Genomic DNA, 18,119 nt, shown 5'->3' with positions numbered 1-18,119 from the left:
GACTGGAGGGTGATGGGAAGGTCAGAGGGTAAGGGGGAACTGGGATTGCTAATGGGGACTAAAATGGCCAGTGATTAGCGGCAAGACTTTGAGCAAGTCATTTCATTGAAGTCTCTCAGGTTTCATAGCTGAGAATTAGGACACTAATTCCTGACCTCCTTATCCCCCAAGGGTTGATGTGAGGACTAAAGGAAATGACTGTGAGAACTCTTTGTAAATGTATACCTAAATATTGTGGAGGTTTATCTTACTACATAGCCTATTAGGTTCCTAGCTCTTTGTTAATTGAGAAAGGGGGAAAGTTTAGTCTCCTGCAGGTACCCAGGAGGTGTGTGTGGAGGGGTGTGCCATCAACAGAAGGGTAGGGCTAGGGATGGTTGAATCAGACACAGGGATGTCTTCTGGAAATGGCCACTGATCATGCATCCTCCTCCTCCAGTCAGGAGGAGGTCAGCTGGTTCTCCTCCTCCTCCTTCTCCTCCTCCTCCTCCTCCAGTCAGCTGGTTCTCTTGCTGCTGCGGTCTTGGGATCTGCCAGAATGAGGCATAGGTGCTCCCTTATGTTTGGGGCTCTAGCTCCAGCAGTCTTGGGACCAGGAACCAATTCTCCGAAGCCTGCTTTTCTAGTGGGACGCGTAAGAGAGGACACCACTGAGGCGCGGCTTCCTAACGCGCATCCGATCGGGGAAAGCGCACTTCCGCTCCACAGTTGGAGCGGGATGGCAGGCCGGGGTGGGGGAAGGGAGAGGTCAGTGGAGAGGAGGGAGGGACCATATCCGGGAGAGAGGCAGCTTCCGACCAGTGGTCGCGTTTCCGGAGAGGCGTTTCCGGTGGCGGCAGCAGCAGCGGCTGTGGTGGTTCCGGGTGTCTTTGTCCCCCCGGTGTCGCGGCCCTGGCCCGCAGGTGGGTTGGGGGGCCTTCCGCCGCCCCTCTGCCTCTTCGCCCCTCCCCTGGCCGAGGGGCTGCGAGGGCCGGGCCTCGAAGATGAACCGGGCGCGGAAGGGGCCGAGCCCCCCTTCGGCCTGCAAGTTCCGTCTCCCTGGCAACGGCCTCGGCCCTGGGGGCGGGCGGGAGGAGGAGAAGCCGCGCGCCTTCGTCCTCCCACGGTGGCCTGGCCGCGGCCCGGCCCGGGAGACCCGGCGCCGGCGGCTGCTGAGGCGGGAGCCGAGGGCCGGGGAGCGCGGGAGCAAGAGGGCGGGCGCGCAGCCGGATTCGCGTTCGGCCGGGCCACGGAGCTGTCTTCTCAGCCGCCCGTCCGGGGAACAACGGGCCGGGCTTCCGGGGAGAGGGCCCACACCATCTCCTCTCCGGCAGCAGCCTCCTCCATTTTTCCGGGCCTTGCGTGGAGCTCTTTGGCGGATGCATTGAATGAATGAATGTCATCGGGGCTCTTTCCAACCCTCCACTCTCCCCAACCATCTGAGGGTGGCGTGGCATAGTGAGAGGAGCTCTAAGTTGTCGGGAGATCTGGGTGTGAGTCCTGGTTTTGTACCTACCTGGTTCTGTGGCCTCGGGCAAGTCTCAGTCCCTCCGAGCTTCAGTTTCCTTTTCGTTGAAAGAGCATAACAGTATCACCCACCACTAGATTATCGTGAGGGCAGACTGGAACATTGTAATTTCTCCATTTCCTGCTCCTCTTCACATTCTCACCATCCGTCTCCTCTTTTTATTCTCAGTATCCATCTCCCCATTTTCCTTAAGGTCCTTAGTTCCTTTTTTGGGGTAGATGGAAAATTTCCCTATGAGCTGTTAATTTATTTCTTTTCTGATTGAAGGTTTTCCCCCAAGACTCTGAAAGAGGACAGCATTCCCAATGTCCCAGTTTAAGCGCCAGCGTATCAACCCACTGCCAGGGGGACGCAACTTCTCAGGTGATCACCTTTATCTCTACCTGGCCTAGTACTGGGAAGTGTGTGTTTTGGAGTTAGTCTTTCAAAATGTGGCTTTTGGGGTTTCCCTGGTGGAGTGCAATTTGCTGCTGACTTTTCTTAGGAAAAAACATGACCACAGTAGTTGTCAGCGAAACCCTGTATGGGACATACTTGGATCCACTTTGCTCTTTGGGTTTACCATTTCCTCTAGCTGAATCTAGTGCTTAAGATGGTAGGTGCAGTTTCTGGATTGCTTCTGTGTCCCAATAGGCGCAGCTTCAACATCTCTTCTGGGTCCTCCTCCTGGTTTGCTCACTCCTCCTGTGGCCACAGACCTGTCCCAAAATGCCAGGCACCTTCAGGTAGGTTGGGCATCCTATCTAGTGAGTTCCGGCACTCGGGACTACCCCGGCATGCGTGGTTGCCCGATGCTTTCATTCTTACATCACAGTGTTCATCCTTCCTGACACTCCTGTCCTCGGCCCGTCCAGAGGCGACTAGACATCTGTGACTGGGGAGTCCTAGGTTCTGGCTCTAGGGAGCTCTCTGGGGTGCTTCTTGGAATTAAAGAACTGGAAATCCTAGAAGAAGCTTATGACCCAAGAGTCAGCATGACTCCCCCCCAGTAGATTGGTTATGTCCACTGTACATATGCTTCCTTCTATATGTATGCTTCCTTCCATGGGAATCTCCATGCAGTACTCTGATTGAGCTGGGGGTGGGGCGGGCTGGATGAAGATGAGATGCTAATGGTAGAGCATGGACAGATGCTCCCTATTACCTTTAAACTGCACTCTTCTCTTATAGGGTGGAGAGAAGCAGCGGGTCTTCACTGGCATTGTTACCAGTTTGCATGACTACTTTGGGGTGGTGGATGAAGAGGTCTTTTTTCAGCTAAGGTAGGCTTGAGGCTGATCGCCTTCTGGAAATGCTTATTGGATTCAGTTCTGTCACTATGCTGGTGGGTCCCCTATAATGCCAGTGCTTTGCTGTTGTTATGCAAAGTGTGAGAAATCTTGATGGGAAGGGCCTCATAGGGACAGTCACAGTGGCTTGGCCAGGGTTTCTCTCCTGACTGGGTCTCCTGGCTTGTGTGCTGGCAGTGTGGTGAAGGGCCGGCTGCCCCAGCTGGGTGAGAAGGTGCTGGTGAAGGCTGCATACAACCCAGGCCAGGCAGTGCCCTGGAATGCTGTCAAGGTGCAAACGCTCTCCAACCAGGTATTCATCTCTCCTTGGCATGTTTATTGGAAAGGGGTGGGAGGGAACCTTACTTTGGTCAAGGGGTTGGGGCTGCATCTTTCCAAGGTAGTGAGCAGGTCAGCTATGGGATGCCCTGAATTTCCTGGTTACTGTCCTGCAGCCCCTGCTGAAGTCCCCAGCACCTCCCCTTCTACATGTGGCAGCCCTGGGCCAGAAGCAAGGGATTCTGGGAGCTCAGCCCCAGCTGATCTTCCAGCCTCACCGGATTCCCCCACTCTTTCCTCAGAAGCGTGAGTATCAGTGGCATGGATATTGGGGGTGTGGCTTTATGGGGTACTCGGGATGAATGGACTTGTAACTGTTAGGTTGCTGCTCTTAGAATAGATGTGGGTATTTCATGCACTGGAAGAAAGGGACAGGAAGTTTGGGCAAATATTTAGGGGTTTTGAGTCACCAGCCATTTCCTTTCTGCAGCTCTGAGTCTCTTCCAAACATCCCATACACTTCATCTGAGCCACCTGAACAGATTTCCTGCTCGGGGCCCTCATGGACGATTGGATCCGGGCCGAAGGTAAGAGGATGATCAAGCAGGAAAGGAAAGGTGTTTTATTTTATTTGTCTCTAAGAGAATGTCCTTTTTTTTTTTTTTTTTTTTTGCCACCTGTTGACACTAACATTCTCTTTCTACAACTAGATCCTAGTCCCTTTACCCTGACATAGGCTGACACATTGAGATGTATGTACAAATATCAGAACTTTATAAGCTGGTTCAGCAAGTAGGGATTTGGTGTAATTCATTTTTCAAAGTATCACATTGAATTTTTTAATATATAATTTTCCTTTTTATTTCTCGTGCATAAGATTGAGACACCAAGAATCAAAACTATCAAGAAAATAGTAATTGTCCAAAAAAAGTAACTTTGCAGTGTATTTTTTAAATTGAAGCATAATTTACAATATTATACCAGTAGATTGGATATTTTTATATATTACGAGGTGATCACCACAATAGCTAGTTACCATCTGTCACCATACAAAGTTATTACTATAGTATTGAGTATATCCTCTATGCTGCATGTTACATCCCCATGACTTGTTTTATAACTGGAAGTTTGTACTTCTTAATACCTCTTCACCTATTTTGCCCATTCCCCCCAGCCTCCTCCCCTCTAGTGACCACCAGTATGTTCTCTATACCTGTGAGTCTGTTTCTGTTTTTTTGTTTGTGTGTTTGTTTTGTCTTTTAGTTTCCTCCAGTGCGTAATTTAATTCTTAGTATCAAACATGTCTCTTTAAATACACTGTACAGCTCAGTGGTGTGATAGACCGTGTATGTTGCACTCTGCCCAGAAATCCAGGTCTGTGCCGTGGCCATGCAGACATGGCCTTGTGTGGAGCAGGCATGGTGGCTTTGGGCCTTTGGGGCGTCCCAGGCCATCCTGTGTCATCTGTGAGCGTCGGGGACTGCCAGGAGCACGCTTCCTGTTCTCTCTGGCTCACATGTTCCTTATCCTGCCTTACTCTCTCCCTAAAAGTGTTTGTTTATATCCCTGGGGGTTACGCTCTAGACTAGTTTGCTTAAGACTCGTTCTAGTTCTGTCCGTTCTGTTCTTCATTGTAGTTCTTCATCTAGTTCTGTCTTCATTGTAAGTTTTTATTATGAAAAATTTCAAGTATAAGCATAGTAAGTAAAAAAGGATGATGAACCTTCATATATCCATCACCCAGCTTAAACAAGTATCAGTATCTGCCATTCTTTTTCATCTACTCCCTGCCTTGTACTTGATTTTTTTTTTTTTAAGGTAAAATTTATTTAGGTTGATGTGCACAAATCTTAGATGGACAGTTTTGACAAATGGAAAATCCTGTGTAACTCTCACCCCTATTAAGATATAGAACATTTCCATCACTCTAGAAAGTGTTCTCATGTTTTAGTTCTCTTCTGAAATGAGAACTGTTCTGAGAAGGAAACAGCCCCCTATCCCAGAGGCCAGTAGATTATTACATGGTAAGGGCTGAGAATGCAGTCCACTGAGAACATGTAAAAGGAGCATGGAGTTCCTCAGAGAAAAAGTTTAGGCAAAGTGATGTAGCTAGTCTCTGTGCTGAAGCTACTGTTTGTTCCCTCGGGATAGGTCATGTGAACACTAAGGAGGCGGGAAAGCTTTGATTGTGTAGGATTGTTTTCCACAGTGTCTCTGCTTGAAACACTCTTTCATTCTTGAGTTACTGGTATACGTTTTGCATACACCCATCTTCTTGGTCTTCAAAATTTCCAAGGACTTTCCACCTCTCACATTCTGTGAGTTTATTAAAGGCTTCATTCAAAATCACAGCAGGTGCCCTCAGGGATAATGTAGCCTGGGTGGAAATCAGTGGCTGCTACTGACTTTCTGCTTTAGGTTCACATTCAGCCTTTCTATATAGCCAGTTGCATTTGATTGTCCTGGACATGCCAAGCCCCGTGCAAGACCTGTGTTCTGTTACTTTGGCCATAATGCTTCAGTGTCATGGCTTCTTGAGGAAGGAGACATGACCATTGGGAGAGAGATATTACAATCAGTCAGTAGAGAGAATTTGCAGAGTCATTCTGCAAAGGGGGCAGTAGGAATGAGGTCACCCTGAGGGGGAACAACAATTTATGATGGAGTCACGCATGTTAGCGTTTGACTGGAAACCAGGTTTTATTTTGAACTTCAGGTTTTGGGAGGCAGGAAACTGTCTCCTTTGGATTGCTAATGCTGAACTACTGCGGTTTTTAGACAGGGCTATCCAGCTGGATATACCATCTCAGTATCCTGCTGAGGTTACGGAGATGGCTTCCACTGGTCATGCCTTATAACCTGTTCCTGACAATTCACAATAACGGGAGAAAACTGGTCGTTGAGTTTACAGGATTCAGTGGAACATCCACTTTATCTTGAGGTTGACAGCATTTACTGAAGAGTTCACTTCAGTCATGGGTGAGCTGAAGAGAGTTGTCAAAATGACTTTGGAACAGTTCTTCTGTTGGAGACACAGAAGCACTGACATCCCACAAGGGCAAGATTAGAAGGCAGCTTTTGGAGGGAGATGCTATGAACAAGGAAATTACCCAGGCAGAAATATGAGAAAAGAAGAAAAACTTTGTGTTAAATATAATCAAGTTTGTTACGCAGGGGTGTGATGACTAGGGAAACAGCCCAGGCAGGTCTAAAGGGAAAGAGTAGACACCTTCTGGTAAATATAATCAACTCGGCATTACCTCAGCACGAAGAATTGACAATGGATTTTATTTCCCTTGTGAGACATGGGGTTTTTTTCCCCTTATCAGTCTGGCATTTTATAATGGTCTAAAGGTTTTTTCTCTTCTATTATTTTTATTTATTGCCCCCATAACATAGTGATACTATAATAAGTGATTTATTATAAAAATGTATAAAGTAGTGCATGCTATTATATAAAGTTAAAAATACTATAAAAATATATCATTCCCTCTTTCCCTTTAAAGGTAACCATTTAAAAACTTTTAAAGTACAGTTGATTTACAATATTGTATTAGTTCCAGGTGTACAACATAGCAGTTGTACTCCATTTAAAGTTATAAAATGTTGGCTGTATTCCTTGTGCTGTGCATTACACCTTTGTATCTTATTTATTTTGTACATAGTAGTTTGTACCTCTTAATCTCTTACTCTTATCTTCCACCCCATCCCCAAGGTAACCATTCTTAAAGACCTTTAGAAAATAATTTTGAAAAGCAAATTTACTTTCTGCCACTTTTTCCCCCCATGTTCTTTTCTAGTCTTTATCTATATATATGCGTACTTTTTATAATTTAAATATTTGAGTTCAGATTTTTTTATACGTTCTTATCGAACATCTGTTCCATATTGCACTGTAATCCTCATAATTGTTTTAATGGCTGTATGATTACTTATTTATTAAAAAAATTCAGGATTGCTAGATACACACGTGGTTTTCTTTTTTTTATATATAAATTTATTTATTTATTTTATTTTTGGCTGTGTTGGGTCTTCGTTGCTGCACCCGGGCTTTCTCTAGTTGCGGCGAGTGGGGGCTACTCCTCGTTGCGGTGCGCGGGCTTCTCATTGCGGTGGCTTCTCTTGTTGCGGAGCACGGGCTCTAGGCGCAGGGGCTTCAGTAGTTGTGGCACGCGGGCTCTAGAGCGCAGGCTCAGTAGTTGTGGTGGATGGACTTAGCTGCTCCGCGGCATGTGGGATCTTCCCGGACCAGGGCTCGAACCCATGTCCCCTGCATTGGCAGGAGGATTCTTAACCATGGCGCTACCAGGGAAGTCCCACACGTGGTTTTCTTACTTGGCTTGAATTTTTTCTACTATATATAACCTTTTTTCTTCTTCTGAATTAACTTCCTTGAGATAAATTTTTAAGAGTGAAATTACTGGATCAAAGGGTTGCAGTATTTTTATGACTCTAATGTGTAGTGTTAAGGGTTTTTACCAGAACTGTCTCTTTTAATGAAACTTGACAGAACCTATAGCATGGTGCCATATGTATATATATCTTGATAGAAAAAAAATCAGTTAAATTCTTTTTCTCATTTCAAAAAATTATATTAAATATAAGAAAATTATTCATCACCTTCATTTGTCAGAGGTATCCACCATTAATATTTTATTTCTTTTTAAAGCTTTTTTGGCACATTTGAGGCACTACTGTATATATAGTGTTCCATATAATTCTTTTTGTTTAACATGAATGGTTTTCTGTGTTATTAAAAGCATTTAAATATCCATCTTAATGTCTTTTATAACACTCGTATATGACTGTTAGCATGGCTTCTTTATCCATGTCTTTAAAGTTGGGGATTCAGATTGTTTCTAGTTCTTTTTAGGCCAGTTTGTACTGAATCTGTATGTAACAGTGTGGTCTCTTCCTTCTGGTAATGGATCAACCTCCAGCGATGACTATGACTCCAAGAAACGCAAACAGCGGGCTGGTGGAGAGCCTTGGGGTGCTAAGAAACCAAGGCACGACCTGCCTCCTTACCGAGTCCATCTCACTCCCTACACTGTGGACAGGTGAGTGGTGAGGCTGGGGTGGGGGGTGAGACTTGTAGCTGGTAACAGTTTCTTGTGTAAGTGAGATATAGTCTGGGAGTAAGAGTGTGTGTGTGTGTGTGTGTGTGTGTGTGTGTGTGTGCGCGTGCACGCGCGCACGCGCTCATGACCTTTTTGTTTCATTTTTGTTTTTTAATGTGACAGATTTTTTACTTCAAAATCTCAAGTTCTGACCAGCATAGCACCACTGACATGGGTGCCCTTGATAGAACTTTATGATTTGATCACCAGAAATTGTTAGGCCAGGCTATAATTAAGGCTTATCAATCAAAATCCAGGTACCCAATACCAGTTATAAGTCAGGTAGAAATTGTGGGTCATAGGATCCCTGGGACTGGTTTCCCAGGGAAGCTCTAAATTATTTTTTAAGTGCTACAGCATGTATGAGGTCACTGGCCCACAAGCTTACTTCTCACACGTAGAAACTGACTGACTGAGAGGTAGATGAGCAATTCCAGATTCCATCTAGCAGGGGAGATGCAGGGCTCCAGCTGCTGTTTTAGAGATAAGGCCCCAAAGCCAAGTCCACCTAAGTCTGAGCTGAGGTGAGGGCAGCCTCCTGGCACCTCCTTCTCAAGATGGCAGGGAAGGAGGGCTGCTACTGCTCTTCCCCTGTCACCGCTTCCTCTCCCCAGGCCCAGGCAGGGCCTCTTATTCTCCATGCTGACCCACCTGCCTCCCAAGGTTAATCTGATGAGATACTGGTCCCCACATCATCACCACTGGAAGGGTGAATATAGAGCCTCCTCATGTGGTCAGAACATGACTGCTAACAATTAGCCACACACACACAGCTTTTTTTTTTTTTTTTTTTAAACACAACTGGAAACCTATTGTACATACTGTTCAGTACTTCGCTTTTTCACTTGTCTTGGAATTTATTCCACGTTAAAGTTTATTAGACTGATCTCATTCTTTTTAGCAACTGCACAGCATTCTACTAAATGGATGGACCAGAATTTGTTTAACCAGTTCTCCATTTTTAGTCTTTAATTATCCTAAACATTGTTGTAATAATAAACATCCTTCTCTATACATCTGCGTGGACAGGTGCAAGCATTTTATTGAGCTCAATTCCTAGAAATGGAGTAGCTGGCTCACAGGGCTGTCAGCCTTGACAGATACTGCCAGGCCTCTCACGGAGGCGGTGTCGGCTTACGTTCTCACACGAGGTGTGAGGCTCTTGCACCCCAGCCGTTGCCAATGCTGTGTTAGCCAGCTTTGTGATCTTTGTCGGTCTGATAGGTGAAGAGTGATACCCTGATTTGAATTTAATTATGAGTGAGATTGAGCATATTTTCATGAGCTTCTAAGTCTCATTTCTTTTTCTAAGTTATCTGTTGCTGTCAGTTTTTCCAGTTTTCTCTTAGACTTGTGAACTCTGTTAGTGACTTGTGGGTTCCTTTTATATTAAGACAGTGACCCTTTTTTCTATCACATATTGCAGATGTCTTTTTTTTTCCTTCCCCAGATTGACTTTATTTTGCCACTAGAGGTTGTAACATTTTAGTGGTCAAGTCTGATCCATTTTTATCTTTTCAGAAGTGTCTTACTTAGAAAGCTCTTCTTTTCTCAGATTATAAAATAATCTGCTCCCTTTTCAAGTCTTTTATGGTTCCATTTTTAAAAATAATTTAGTCTTTGCTCAATCTGGAATTCCTTCCTTACTTCCCATAGCCCCACCTGTGACTTCTTAGAACTCCAGCGCCGTTACCGCACCCTGCTGGTTCCCTCAGATTTTCTGGCTGTGCATCTGAGCTGGCTGTCGGCCTTCCCTCTGAGCCAGCCCTTCTCCCTCCATCATCCAAGCCGCATCCAGGCATCTTCTGAGAAGGAGGCAGCTCCAGACGCTGGTGCTGAGCCCGCGCCCACAGACAGTGACCCTGCTTACAGTTCCAAGGTGAGTTGGCTGGGGTCCTGCCTCTTTGTCCCGTTGTTGGAGGCTGAGAAAGCTCTCGAGTGTCTCCTTTCTGCCGTCCCTACCAGGTACTGCTGCTCTCTTCCCCGGGGCTGGAGGAATTGTATCGCTGTTGCATGCTCTTCGTGGATGATGTGGCTGAGCCAAGGGAGACGCCAGAACATCCTCTGAAGCAAATTAAAGTAAGAGCTGGAGCCCAGGGGGCAAGACTCGCTCACTGACAATGTTCGGTTCCTGCTCAGGAACTCAGAGAAACGGGGGTTCCGGGGCTGAGATACCCGTCGTTTTACCAGGAGGACAGCGTGGCTGAGAGATGTTCTTTCTTATCAGAATTATGTGGGGTTCACATTCATGGGTAGAGATACCCCTCCCGCCCCCAGTGTGGCAGACCCTTTGTTCCCCACCGGCGGCAGGTTGCCTCCCTGTGGGAGACCCACGTGATTGGTTTTTCCTTTCTTACCCCTGGTCTCTTTTTGCAGTTTTTGCTGGGCCAGAAAGAAGAGGAGGTAGTGTTGGTGGGGGGCGAGTGGTCTCCTTCTCTGGACGGCCTCGACCCCAAGGGCGACCCACAGGTGCTCGTCCGCACCGCCATCCGCTGCGCGCAAGCCCAGACCGGCATCGACTTGAGTGCCTGCACCAAGTGGTGAGTGGCTGCCCGAGCTGTTGTCCGTGGCTGCCCAGTGAGTTGGCGAGACCCGGCAGGGAGCCAGGCTTCTGCTGGGCCTTTCTGACCTGTTAGTTCCCGTCTGTCCCCTAGTCCCTGCTCATCACCCCCTCCCTCCAGCCCTCGCAGTGGTCGCCGTGGTCGTGAGCACGGCGAGGGGTGTGTAAGTGTGTTGAAGGCCAACTGACCCTCCAAGGCTCGTCAGATGTGGCCCCCCCAGCCACATTCCGTGCTCCTTCTTGTTGCCATGGCACCTCGGATAGTAATTGTCTGCTTATTTGTCTCTCCCCACTGACTAACCATTTCTTGAGGACTTGGTCTGTATCTTTTATTTCTGTACTGTCAGAGCTTGGCACACAGTATGTGTTCATTAAATGCTGATTGGAAACTGAAGCCCTCACGAATGTCATGGGTCAGTACTGCATTTTTCCTTTTGCTGTGAGCAGGTGGCGCTTTGCTGAGTTTCAGTACCTGCAGCTGGGACCCCCGAGGCGGCTCCAGACCGTGGTGGTGTACCTGCCGGACATCTGGACCATCATGCCTACTTTGGAAGAGTGGGAGGCCCTGTGCCAGCAGAAAGCTGCAGAGGCAGCTCCCCCGCCCCAGGAGGTGCCAGTGGTGAGGCTGAGCCTTACGAACACATGGGGAAAGTAGGGGCCCTAACCCCTGGACCCGCTTGGTCATAGCTCTTGACTTTTCGTCACAGGAAACAGAGCCTACAGAACAGGCAGCTGATGCATCAGAGCAGGCAGCAGACACCTCTAAACAGAATGCAGAGAATCCGGAGGTCACTGCACAGCAGGAAATGGACACCGATCTCCCAGAGGCCCCTCCACCCCCTCTAGAACCTGCTGTCATGGCACGCCCCAGCTGTGTAAACCTGTCCATCCATAGTATCGTGGAGGACCGGAGGCCAAAAGAAAGGATCTCTTTTGAGGTAGGTGTAGGAGTCTGGGGGCTGTGGGGCAGGGCGTATAGGATGGCGGGGTTTGGAACACCCCATTTTTTGATGCTCGTGACCCCTTGTTGCCTCTTCCACCAGGTGATGGTGTTGGCTGAGCTGTTTCTGGAGATGCTGCAGAGGGATTTTGGCTATAGGATTTATAAGATGCTGCTGAGCCTTCCTGAAAAGGTCGTGGCCGCACCTGAACCTGAGAAGGAGGAGGCGGCCAAGGAGGAAGAAGCAGTCAAGGAGGAGGCCAAGGAGTCCAAGGATGAGGTACAGAGTGAGGGCACAGCTGCCGAGTCAGATGCCCCGCCGGTGAGTACCTCTGCCCCCGTGCACGGGCACTGGGGCTGCACATGGTAATGCTGCACAGAACTGGGGCGCTGCGTGGCACCAGCGCTGCTCAGAGTGCTTTATGGGTCTTCTCTCATCACCCCTCGCTCACTGCGCGCGCGCTCTGTGACCCTGCTGTGACTCAGGTGCGGGGTGCTTAACTCTCCCACGTGGCCACACAGCCCAGAGGTGGTTGGTGTACCTGGGAGAAGGGAGGCGGGCCTGGAGCAGTGAAGGGAAGCGTGGTTGACACGGCAGCGCGGAAGTCTCCATTAATAGGAACGCTTTGATGGGTACGGGTGTTTTGATTACCTGATGGTTAACTAGAACACTGCATTTTCTTAAACATTTCTAAAGCACGTGGGTCTTCTTCCTGCCTAAATACTGTCAAGTAAACAAATTTCTTACGGGACTGAGATTGACTCTTGAGGAAAATCCCAGGTGTCTGGAACTCGCCCTGGTCTGCTCTGTGACCCCCATGTAACGAAGTATGTTAAATGAGACGTTGCATATGTGCCTTCGGCGCGGTGCCTGAACGCGGCTGACACACAGATGTTAACCGTTGTTATTGTTGGTAGTCACAGGGGCAGTTCCTCGCATCATCTTGGTCTGCTTCTCCTAGAAGGAAGACGGGCTTTTGCCCAAACCCCCGTCTTCTGGGGGAGAGGAAGAAGAGAAACCCCGGGGCGAGGTGTCCGAGGACCTCTGTGAGATGGCCCTGGACCCAGAACTGCTGCTCCTGAGGGACGATGGGGAGGAGGAGTTCGGTATGTCTGGCGCCTGCCCCGGTTGGCGGCTTCCTGGCTCTGTGGCTCCCGTTCTGGCTGTGTGTGGAGCCAGTCCGGGCCTGTGTGCTCCCGGCTCCAAGTTCATCTCGGGCTTTCTGTAGCAGGAGCCAAGCTGGAGGATTCCGAGGTCCGGTCGGTTGCCTCGAATCAGTCAGAGATGGAGTTCTCATCCCTTCAGGACATGGTGAGACCTCTGTGCCTTTCTGGGTCTCAGTGACAGGGAAGCTTAGCAAGGCCTCTGCCTCACTCCTGGGAAAGGGGTGCTTTTCCTAAATGACCTCTGGCATCTTCTGATTGACGAAAGACGAAAGGTGGTTCTTGGCTTATGGGATGGCATGCTCGTAGGATCGAGGAGAGCACTTCGGTATCTCCATCAGGGCGGACGGATCTGAGCGAGCTGTCTGACCTGGGAGCACCCAAGGTTCCTCTGTGTGTGACAGCCCCTGGGGGCAAAAGTGCCCCAAAGAGGCCTTTGGTTACAGGCCAAGGGACTTGCCTGGCCCAGGGTCAGGTCTCTTAACTGGAAGGGTGTGAGTGTGTCAGCCAAGCTGCTTAATTTTTTTTTTTTTTTTTAGACTTTTCTTTTGATGTTGGAGTACAGCCGATTAACAATGTTGTGGTAGTTTCAGGTGCACAGCAAAGGGACTCAGCCATACATGTACATGTATCCATTCTCCCCCAAACTCCCCTCCCATCCAGGCTGCCACATAACATTGAGCAGAATTCCCTGTGCTATATACAGTAGGTCCTTGTTGGTTATCCATTTTAATATCAAGCGGCTAGATTTTATAAGGGCTTCGTCCTGGGTGATTTAGCATCAAGGGACCTGTTTGTAAATCCTGTTCATCCTTGTTTCTCTTTTAGCCCAAGGAGCTGGACCCCTCTCCTGTGCTCCCTCTGGACTGTCTTCTTGCTTTTGTCTTCTTTGATGCCAACTGGTGTGGCTACTTGCATCGGCGAGACTTGGAGAGGATCCTGCTTACCCTTGGGCTCCGGCTCAGCGCAGAGCAGGTGCCTTCTCATGCCCCGCCCTAGGCCTCTCTCAGATGCCTCGCCCGACATCCTTGTGTGCATGCGCGGCTCGGGATGCTGTGGTTCTAGGTTCTTGCACGGCATTGTGGGGGGACTTGCACCTTCTCATCCGTGGGCATCTTGGGTGTGTGCTTCCTACAGGCCAAACAGCTGGTCAGCAGAGTGGTGGCCCAGAACATCTGCCAGTATCGGAGCCTTCAGTACAGCCGCCCGGAGGGCCCGGATGGGGGGCTCCCTGAGGAGGTGCTCTTCGGTGCGTACTGTGCTCTGCGGCCTTCTGGGGACGGCGGAGCAGGCTGCTTTCTCCCGGGACCGTCCCTGAGTCTTTTCACGGCCCTTCTAGGAAACCTGGACCTGCTCCCTCCTCCCGGGAAGAGTGCCAAGCCGGGTGCTGCCCCTGTGGAGCACAAGGGCCTGGTGTCCCACAACGGCAGCCTCATCAACGTGGGGAACCTGCTGCAGCGTGCGGAGCAGCAGGACAGCGGGCGGCTCTACCTGGAGAACAAGATTCACACACTGGAGCTGAAGCTGGGTGAGTGGCTGGCGGCGCGGGGGCCTGTCGCGGCCGGGCGCAGACGCGAGGAGACGAGCGGGAGGCCCGCCCCTCAGCCCCTCAGGCCCGGAGGCCTCTCGCCCTACGCTCCCCTCCTTAGCTTGGCAGTCTTTCCTGTCTTCCCCCGCCAGAGGAGAGCCATAACCGCTTCTCAGCCACTGAAGTGACGAATAAGACACTGGCCGCAGAGATGCAGGAGCTGAGAACCCGGCTGGCCGAGGCAGAGGAGACGGCCCGGACGGCGGAGCGACAGAAGCACCAGTTTCAGCGGCTGCTACAGGAGTTCCGAAGGCGCCTGACCCCCCTGCAGCTTGAGGTGCAGCGGATGGTTGAAAAGGTGAGCCTCCTGGGAGAGCCGGCCGCCGGGCAGGGAGGCTGGGTCAGGGCAGCCGGCACGGGGCCGGGCCCAGGTTCGCCTTGCCTCCGCCTCCATCCGCTAGTTTCTTATGGAATCGATCAGTCAGCAGCTGGCACCCTGGAGTCTCCCAGGAGGAAGTGCTCAGTAGTCCTTGGATCTCGGCCCTTCCTCTGAGTCCCGATTCTCGTTACATCTGTTTCAAACAGGCAGACAGCTGGGTAGAGAAGGAGGAGCCAGCACCTAGCAACTGAGGGGCCTGGTGCAGGAGCTGCCATCCTGTGAGGTCAGCGATGGAGCCTGCTGAAGTTAGAGCCCTTTTGGTTCTAGAAAGAAGCTGGAGCAGGACCTGGGAGCCATAGGCAGGGGTGGCTGACCCCTGCGCTCGGCCTCTGTAGAGGAGCTCAGGCCGTCAGGGTGGGGTCTGTCTGTGCCGTGTGGGACGGATGAGTGAGGAAGCCGGTTCCACTTGCAACTAAATCCAACATCTTCTGCACCCCTCGAATGTCATTTTGCCCTCTACCTTGGGATTCCTCCTGGGGCCCTTTCGTCTTGTGCTTTCTCCTGTCCTCTTCCAGTTTAGAATAAGACGGGAGGAAAAGGCTTTTTGAGTCTGTCATAAGGTCTGATGCCAATAAACTGAAGAAACAGACGCGGAAGCTGGCTGGGGGTAAGAGCCCCTTCCTCCGGATGGCACAAATCCTGCCAGGTTACAGGAGCAGGTTCTGGGGGGAAGGGTCTCCCGCGGCCACCGCAGGAACGGAGTCAGTCAGTGCTAGCGAGCGTTCAGCGTTGGGCAGTGTTTGCCAGTGAACACTGTGTTCCAGCCACCCCAGACTTGCCAGAAGAAACCAGCACCTCTTTTCCCTGGCTCCCCGTGTTCAGAATGTGGTATTGGCTCTGGCCCAGCCTTTTCCCTGTTCCCCATAAGTCTCGCCTCTTTCCATAATCCGTGGTTTCAGTTTGACTTTGTATATAAAGTGTTCTGTTTTTTTTTTTTTTTTGGCTTTTTGTTTTTTAAATAAACCAAAGTCAAAACAAACCTAAGTGTCCTCCGTAACTCTCCCCTCGCCCCTCTTCTAGGTCTGCCTGTGCTCCGCCCTCCTCCCAACCCTCAGCGCAGCCTCTGCTCGAAGCAGGTGTCACCTCCGGAGGGTTGGGGGGTGCAGCTCTGGGCTCTGCTGCCTGCTGCTCGGGAGAGGGGCTGCCGCGGGGTCTGGGAAGGACTTGGGGTGGCTCTTCCCCTCCTCTCTTTAGTTACAGCACAACAATATACAGACATTTTATTGAAAACTTTACTTGGAAAAATAAAATCCCAAATAATCAGGTGAGACATAAACCCACTGTTGTTGCTCTGAGGCCTGTGACTCGGTCTGTGACATTTTGTGGGGTAGGCTGTTGACACGCGTTGAGTGAGTCCCAGCTTCCTAGGGAAGCCGCAAGACTTGGGGCTCTGCCCTGCAGTTGACCCAAAGTCTAGAAGTGGGCAGAGCCGGCCGCTGTCTTGCCGAGAGGCCGGGGTGAGGGGCCCGTTGCGGCTGGGAGACCGTGGCTTTCACGTTGCCCAGGTCAGTGTCGAGGCCTCTCCCAGAAAAGGCGAGTCTGAGGTGAAAAGGCAGCGAGGGTGGGTGACTCCCCAGGGTGGCCCTTTTGGAGGTAGACGTGATCCCAACTGCGCAAGCCAGGCTAAGACCTCAAGGGAGCAGACAAGAGCCCAGGCTCTGGCCCTAGGCCAGGATGCACTTTGGACGGTTCTTTAGGGACTAAGACAGTCTACACTGCTTACCTGTCTGTGGGTTCTTGCTACGACTGGGGAGGCGAGAGCCTGCTCGGGGCTCCTGGTGCCAGGCTCATTCCCAAGGGCTGGGGTGGTGGAGCGGGAGCTGCCGCTATCCCTTCTCCCAGGCAAGGGCCCTTTGCTGCCTGATGCCCGAGCCTGAGCTCGTAAAGCGTAGGCTAGAGAGGCCGACTTGTGTCCCAGAATCTTCTGAGGGCCGGGCTCAGTCATCGGCCACGATGGAGAGGGCTCGGAGCTCGCTCAGTCTCGCCTCGTTCTCCCGCTCCCGCTGCTCGTCAGGACGGCCGGGCTGGGCAAGCTGCTGGGTCAGGTCTCCGAAGATCTTGTGCATTTCCGAGTAGTACACGACCTGGGGTGGGAGCAGGAGGAGGTCGGCGGTGGTGGGCTCCAGGGTACCAGGCCCCGTGGCACGCCCCCACCCCCCGGGGGCACGGTGGGTGGATGGGCGGAGGGCCGGAGCCTGTGGGAGGCAGAGCGCAGGGCTGGACTCCACTCTTCCCTCCACCACCGCCCCTCCCCTTGAGCTGCGTGGCAGCCACAGCCCCGGCTCCTTCAGGAACGTTCACTGCCCACTGCCTGGGTAGCAGAGGGAGCGACAGGTCCTTGGTGAGGTGGAGGGGGGGGCTCTGCCTTCGAGCTCTCCAAGCAGCTGAGGGGGAAGGGCTGGGGGGTGTGGGTGGATCCTTGGCGGGTCCTGGGGGCGCCAGTGAGTCAGGCCCCGCGACAAGGGGCTAACTGCTTTACAGAAGCTAGGAGAAGCTCTCATCCGTGGGAGAGGGCACAGCAGCTCCCAAAGCCCTGGGCCAGCCTTAGAAATAAAGGTGAGAGAGGGAACACGGTTCTAGCCTCCGTCCCTTCCCAGCTCATCCCACCGCCAATCACTGCCTTAGCTGCCGAGCCAGGAAAGCAGGGCCCAGAGGCCAGGCTCACTTCCCTGTTTCCCTCTGCACAGGCACCAGAGGTGGGATGGGAGAGGCGCACAGAAACGAGGCGGGGGCAGGCCGAGGAATGGGGGTACCCATCGGCAGCCCTCCGATGGCTGAGGGCTGAGCAGGCCCAGGGGAGGAGGGCAGGGACCATTTCTGCCTCAGTCTCCACCTCACGACCAAATGAAGTCATGTACTTTCAAGAAAGTGTTCCACACCACTCAAACACCCCTAAGTGTTACCATCTCCAGCTCCGAGTTGTCTCTGGGGAGAAGGAACTCTCCTTCTCTAGAAACCTGGAGTGCCGTTATTGGCCAGGCCAGGCCATGTCTTCCACACTCCCACAGCTGGGCTGAGGGGGAGCTAAATCAAGGTCTCCAAACACTGTCTTCACCTGAGGGGACGGCCCGGCTAGTGCTGGGGGAGGGAGCGGATGCCCCCCCCCCCCCCAGCTCCCTGCCCTGAGCCGCACCGCGCAGGCTGAGTCACTAGGAATGCTCACTTCTCCAGTGACTAATGGCAGCAGCAGCCGCGGCAGGGGGAGGCTGGCGCTGACGAGGCAGTAAACAGCCCTCCGCCACCCTGCTGCTTGGTTACAGGGCATCCCTGGCTCGCAACCTGGGCAGCCTGGAGCTGTCTCCGGCGAGCAACAG

At 51.3% G+C, this 18,119-nt stretch overlaps 2 protein-coding genes across 14 annotated transcripts in view; one reads left to right on the top strand and one right to left on the bottom strand.

The window, feature by feature from the left end:
- The first annotated feature begins 747 nt into the window (after window positions 1-747).
- Window positions 748-15,784, top strand: CCAR2 (cell cycle and apoptosis regulator 2). 5 transcript variants are annotated; one of them, XM_082401952.1, is made up of 21 exons: window positions 748-902; window positions 1,775-1,870; window positions 2,141-2,232; window positions 2,678-2,769; window positions 2,974-3,088; window positions 3,231-3,360; window positions 3,545-3,641; window positions 7,995-8,114; window positions 9,831-10,053; window positions 10,140-10,253; window positions 10,551-10,714; window positions 11,182-11,344; window positions 11,442-11,672; window positions 11,778-11,996; window positions 12,637-12,781; window positions 12,904-12,986; window positions 13,667-13,813; window positions 13,976-14,087; window positions 14,178-14,366; window positions 14,519-14,724; window positions 14,952-15,784. In XM_082401952.1, exons 2-21 carry the CDS (start codon window positions 1,813-1,815, stop codon window positions 14,994-14,996), a joined length of 2,745 nt encoding a protein of 914 aa, XP_082258078.1. In that variant the 5' UTR covers window positions 748-902; window positions 1,775-1,812; the 3' UTR covers window positions 14,997-15,784. The 5 variants fall into 5 exon arrangements, with proteins under 5 accessions (XP_082258078.1, XP_082258079.1, XP_082258077.1 ...); XM_082401953.1 differs by having other exon boundaries at window positions 11,182-11,353; window positions 11,778-11,954; XM_082401951.1 differs by having other exon boundaries at window positions 11,182-11,353; window positions 12,907-12,986.
- Window positions 15,785-16,019: 235 nt separating this feature from the next.
- BIN3 (bridging integrator 3) overlaps window positions 16,020-18,119 on the bottom strand; it is a 46,380-nt gene continuing 44,280 nt past the window's right edge. For 6 of the 9 annotated variants that reach the window (XM_082401994.1, XM_082401997.1, XM_082401995.1 and 3 more), the window contains one exon: window positions 16,020-16,889. In XM_082401994.1, the coding sequence (XP_082258120.1) occupies window positions 16,743-16,889 (147 nt within the window). In that variant the 3' untranslated portion in view covers window positions 16,020-16,742. The remainder of the gene's footprint in view (window positions 16,890-18,119) is intronic. The other 3 variants (XR_014247416.1, XR_014247415.1, XM_082401996.1) reach the window with 3 other exon arrangements.

This window comes from Balaenoptera borealis (genome assembly GCF_965194805.1).
Source record: "Balaenoptera borealis genome assembly, chromosome: 8".
Classification (NCBI taxonomy): Eukaryota; Metazoa; Chordata; class Mammalia; order Artiodactyla; family Balaenopteridae; genus Balaenoptera; species Balaenoptera borealis.
This window is presented reverse-complemented; position numbering and strand designations above follow the sequence as displayed.

What these genes read in the sequence shown, in the direction of transcription:
- CCAR2 (XM_082401949.1), top strand. Translation starts at nt 1,813, where the DNA reads ATGTCCCAGTTTAAGCGCCAGCGTATCAACCCACTGCCAGGGGGACGC. An exon ending in AGGGGGACGCAACTTCTCAG is followed by an intron (nt 1,871 to 2,140) that starts GTGATCACCTTT and finishes GTGTCCCAATAG; the next exon opens with GCGCAGCTTCAACATCTCTT. An exon ending in GAGGTCTTTTTTCAGCTAAG is followed by an intron (nt 2,770 to 2,973) that starts GTAGGCTTGAGG and finishes GTGTGCTGGCAG; the next exon opens with TGTGGTGAAGGGCCGGCTGC.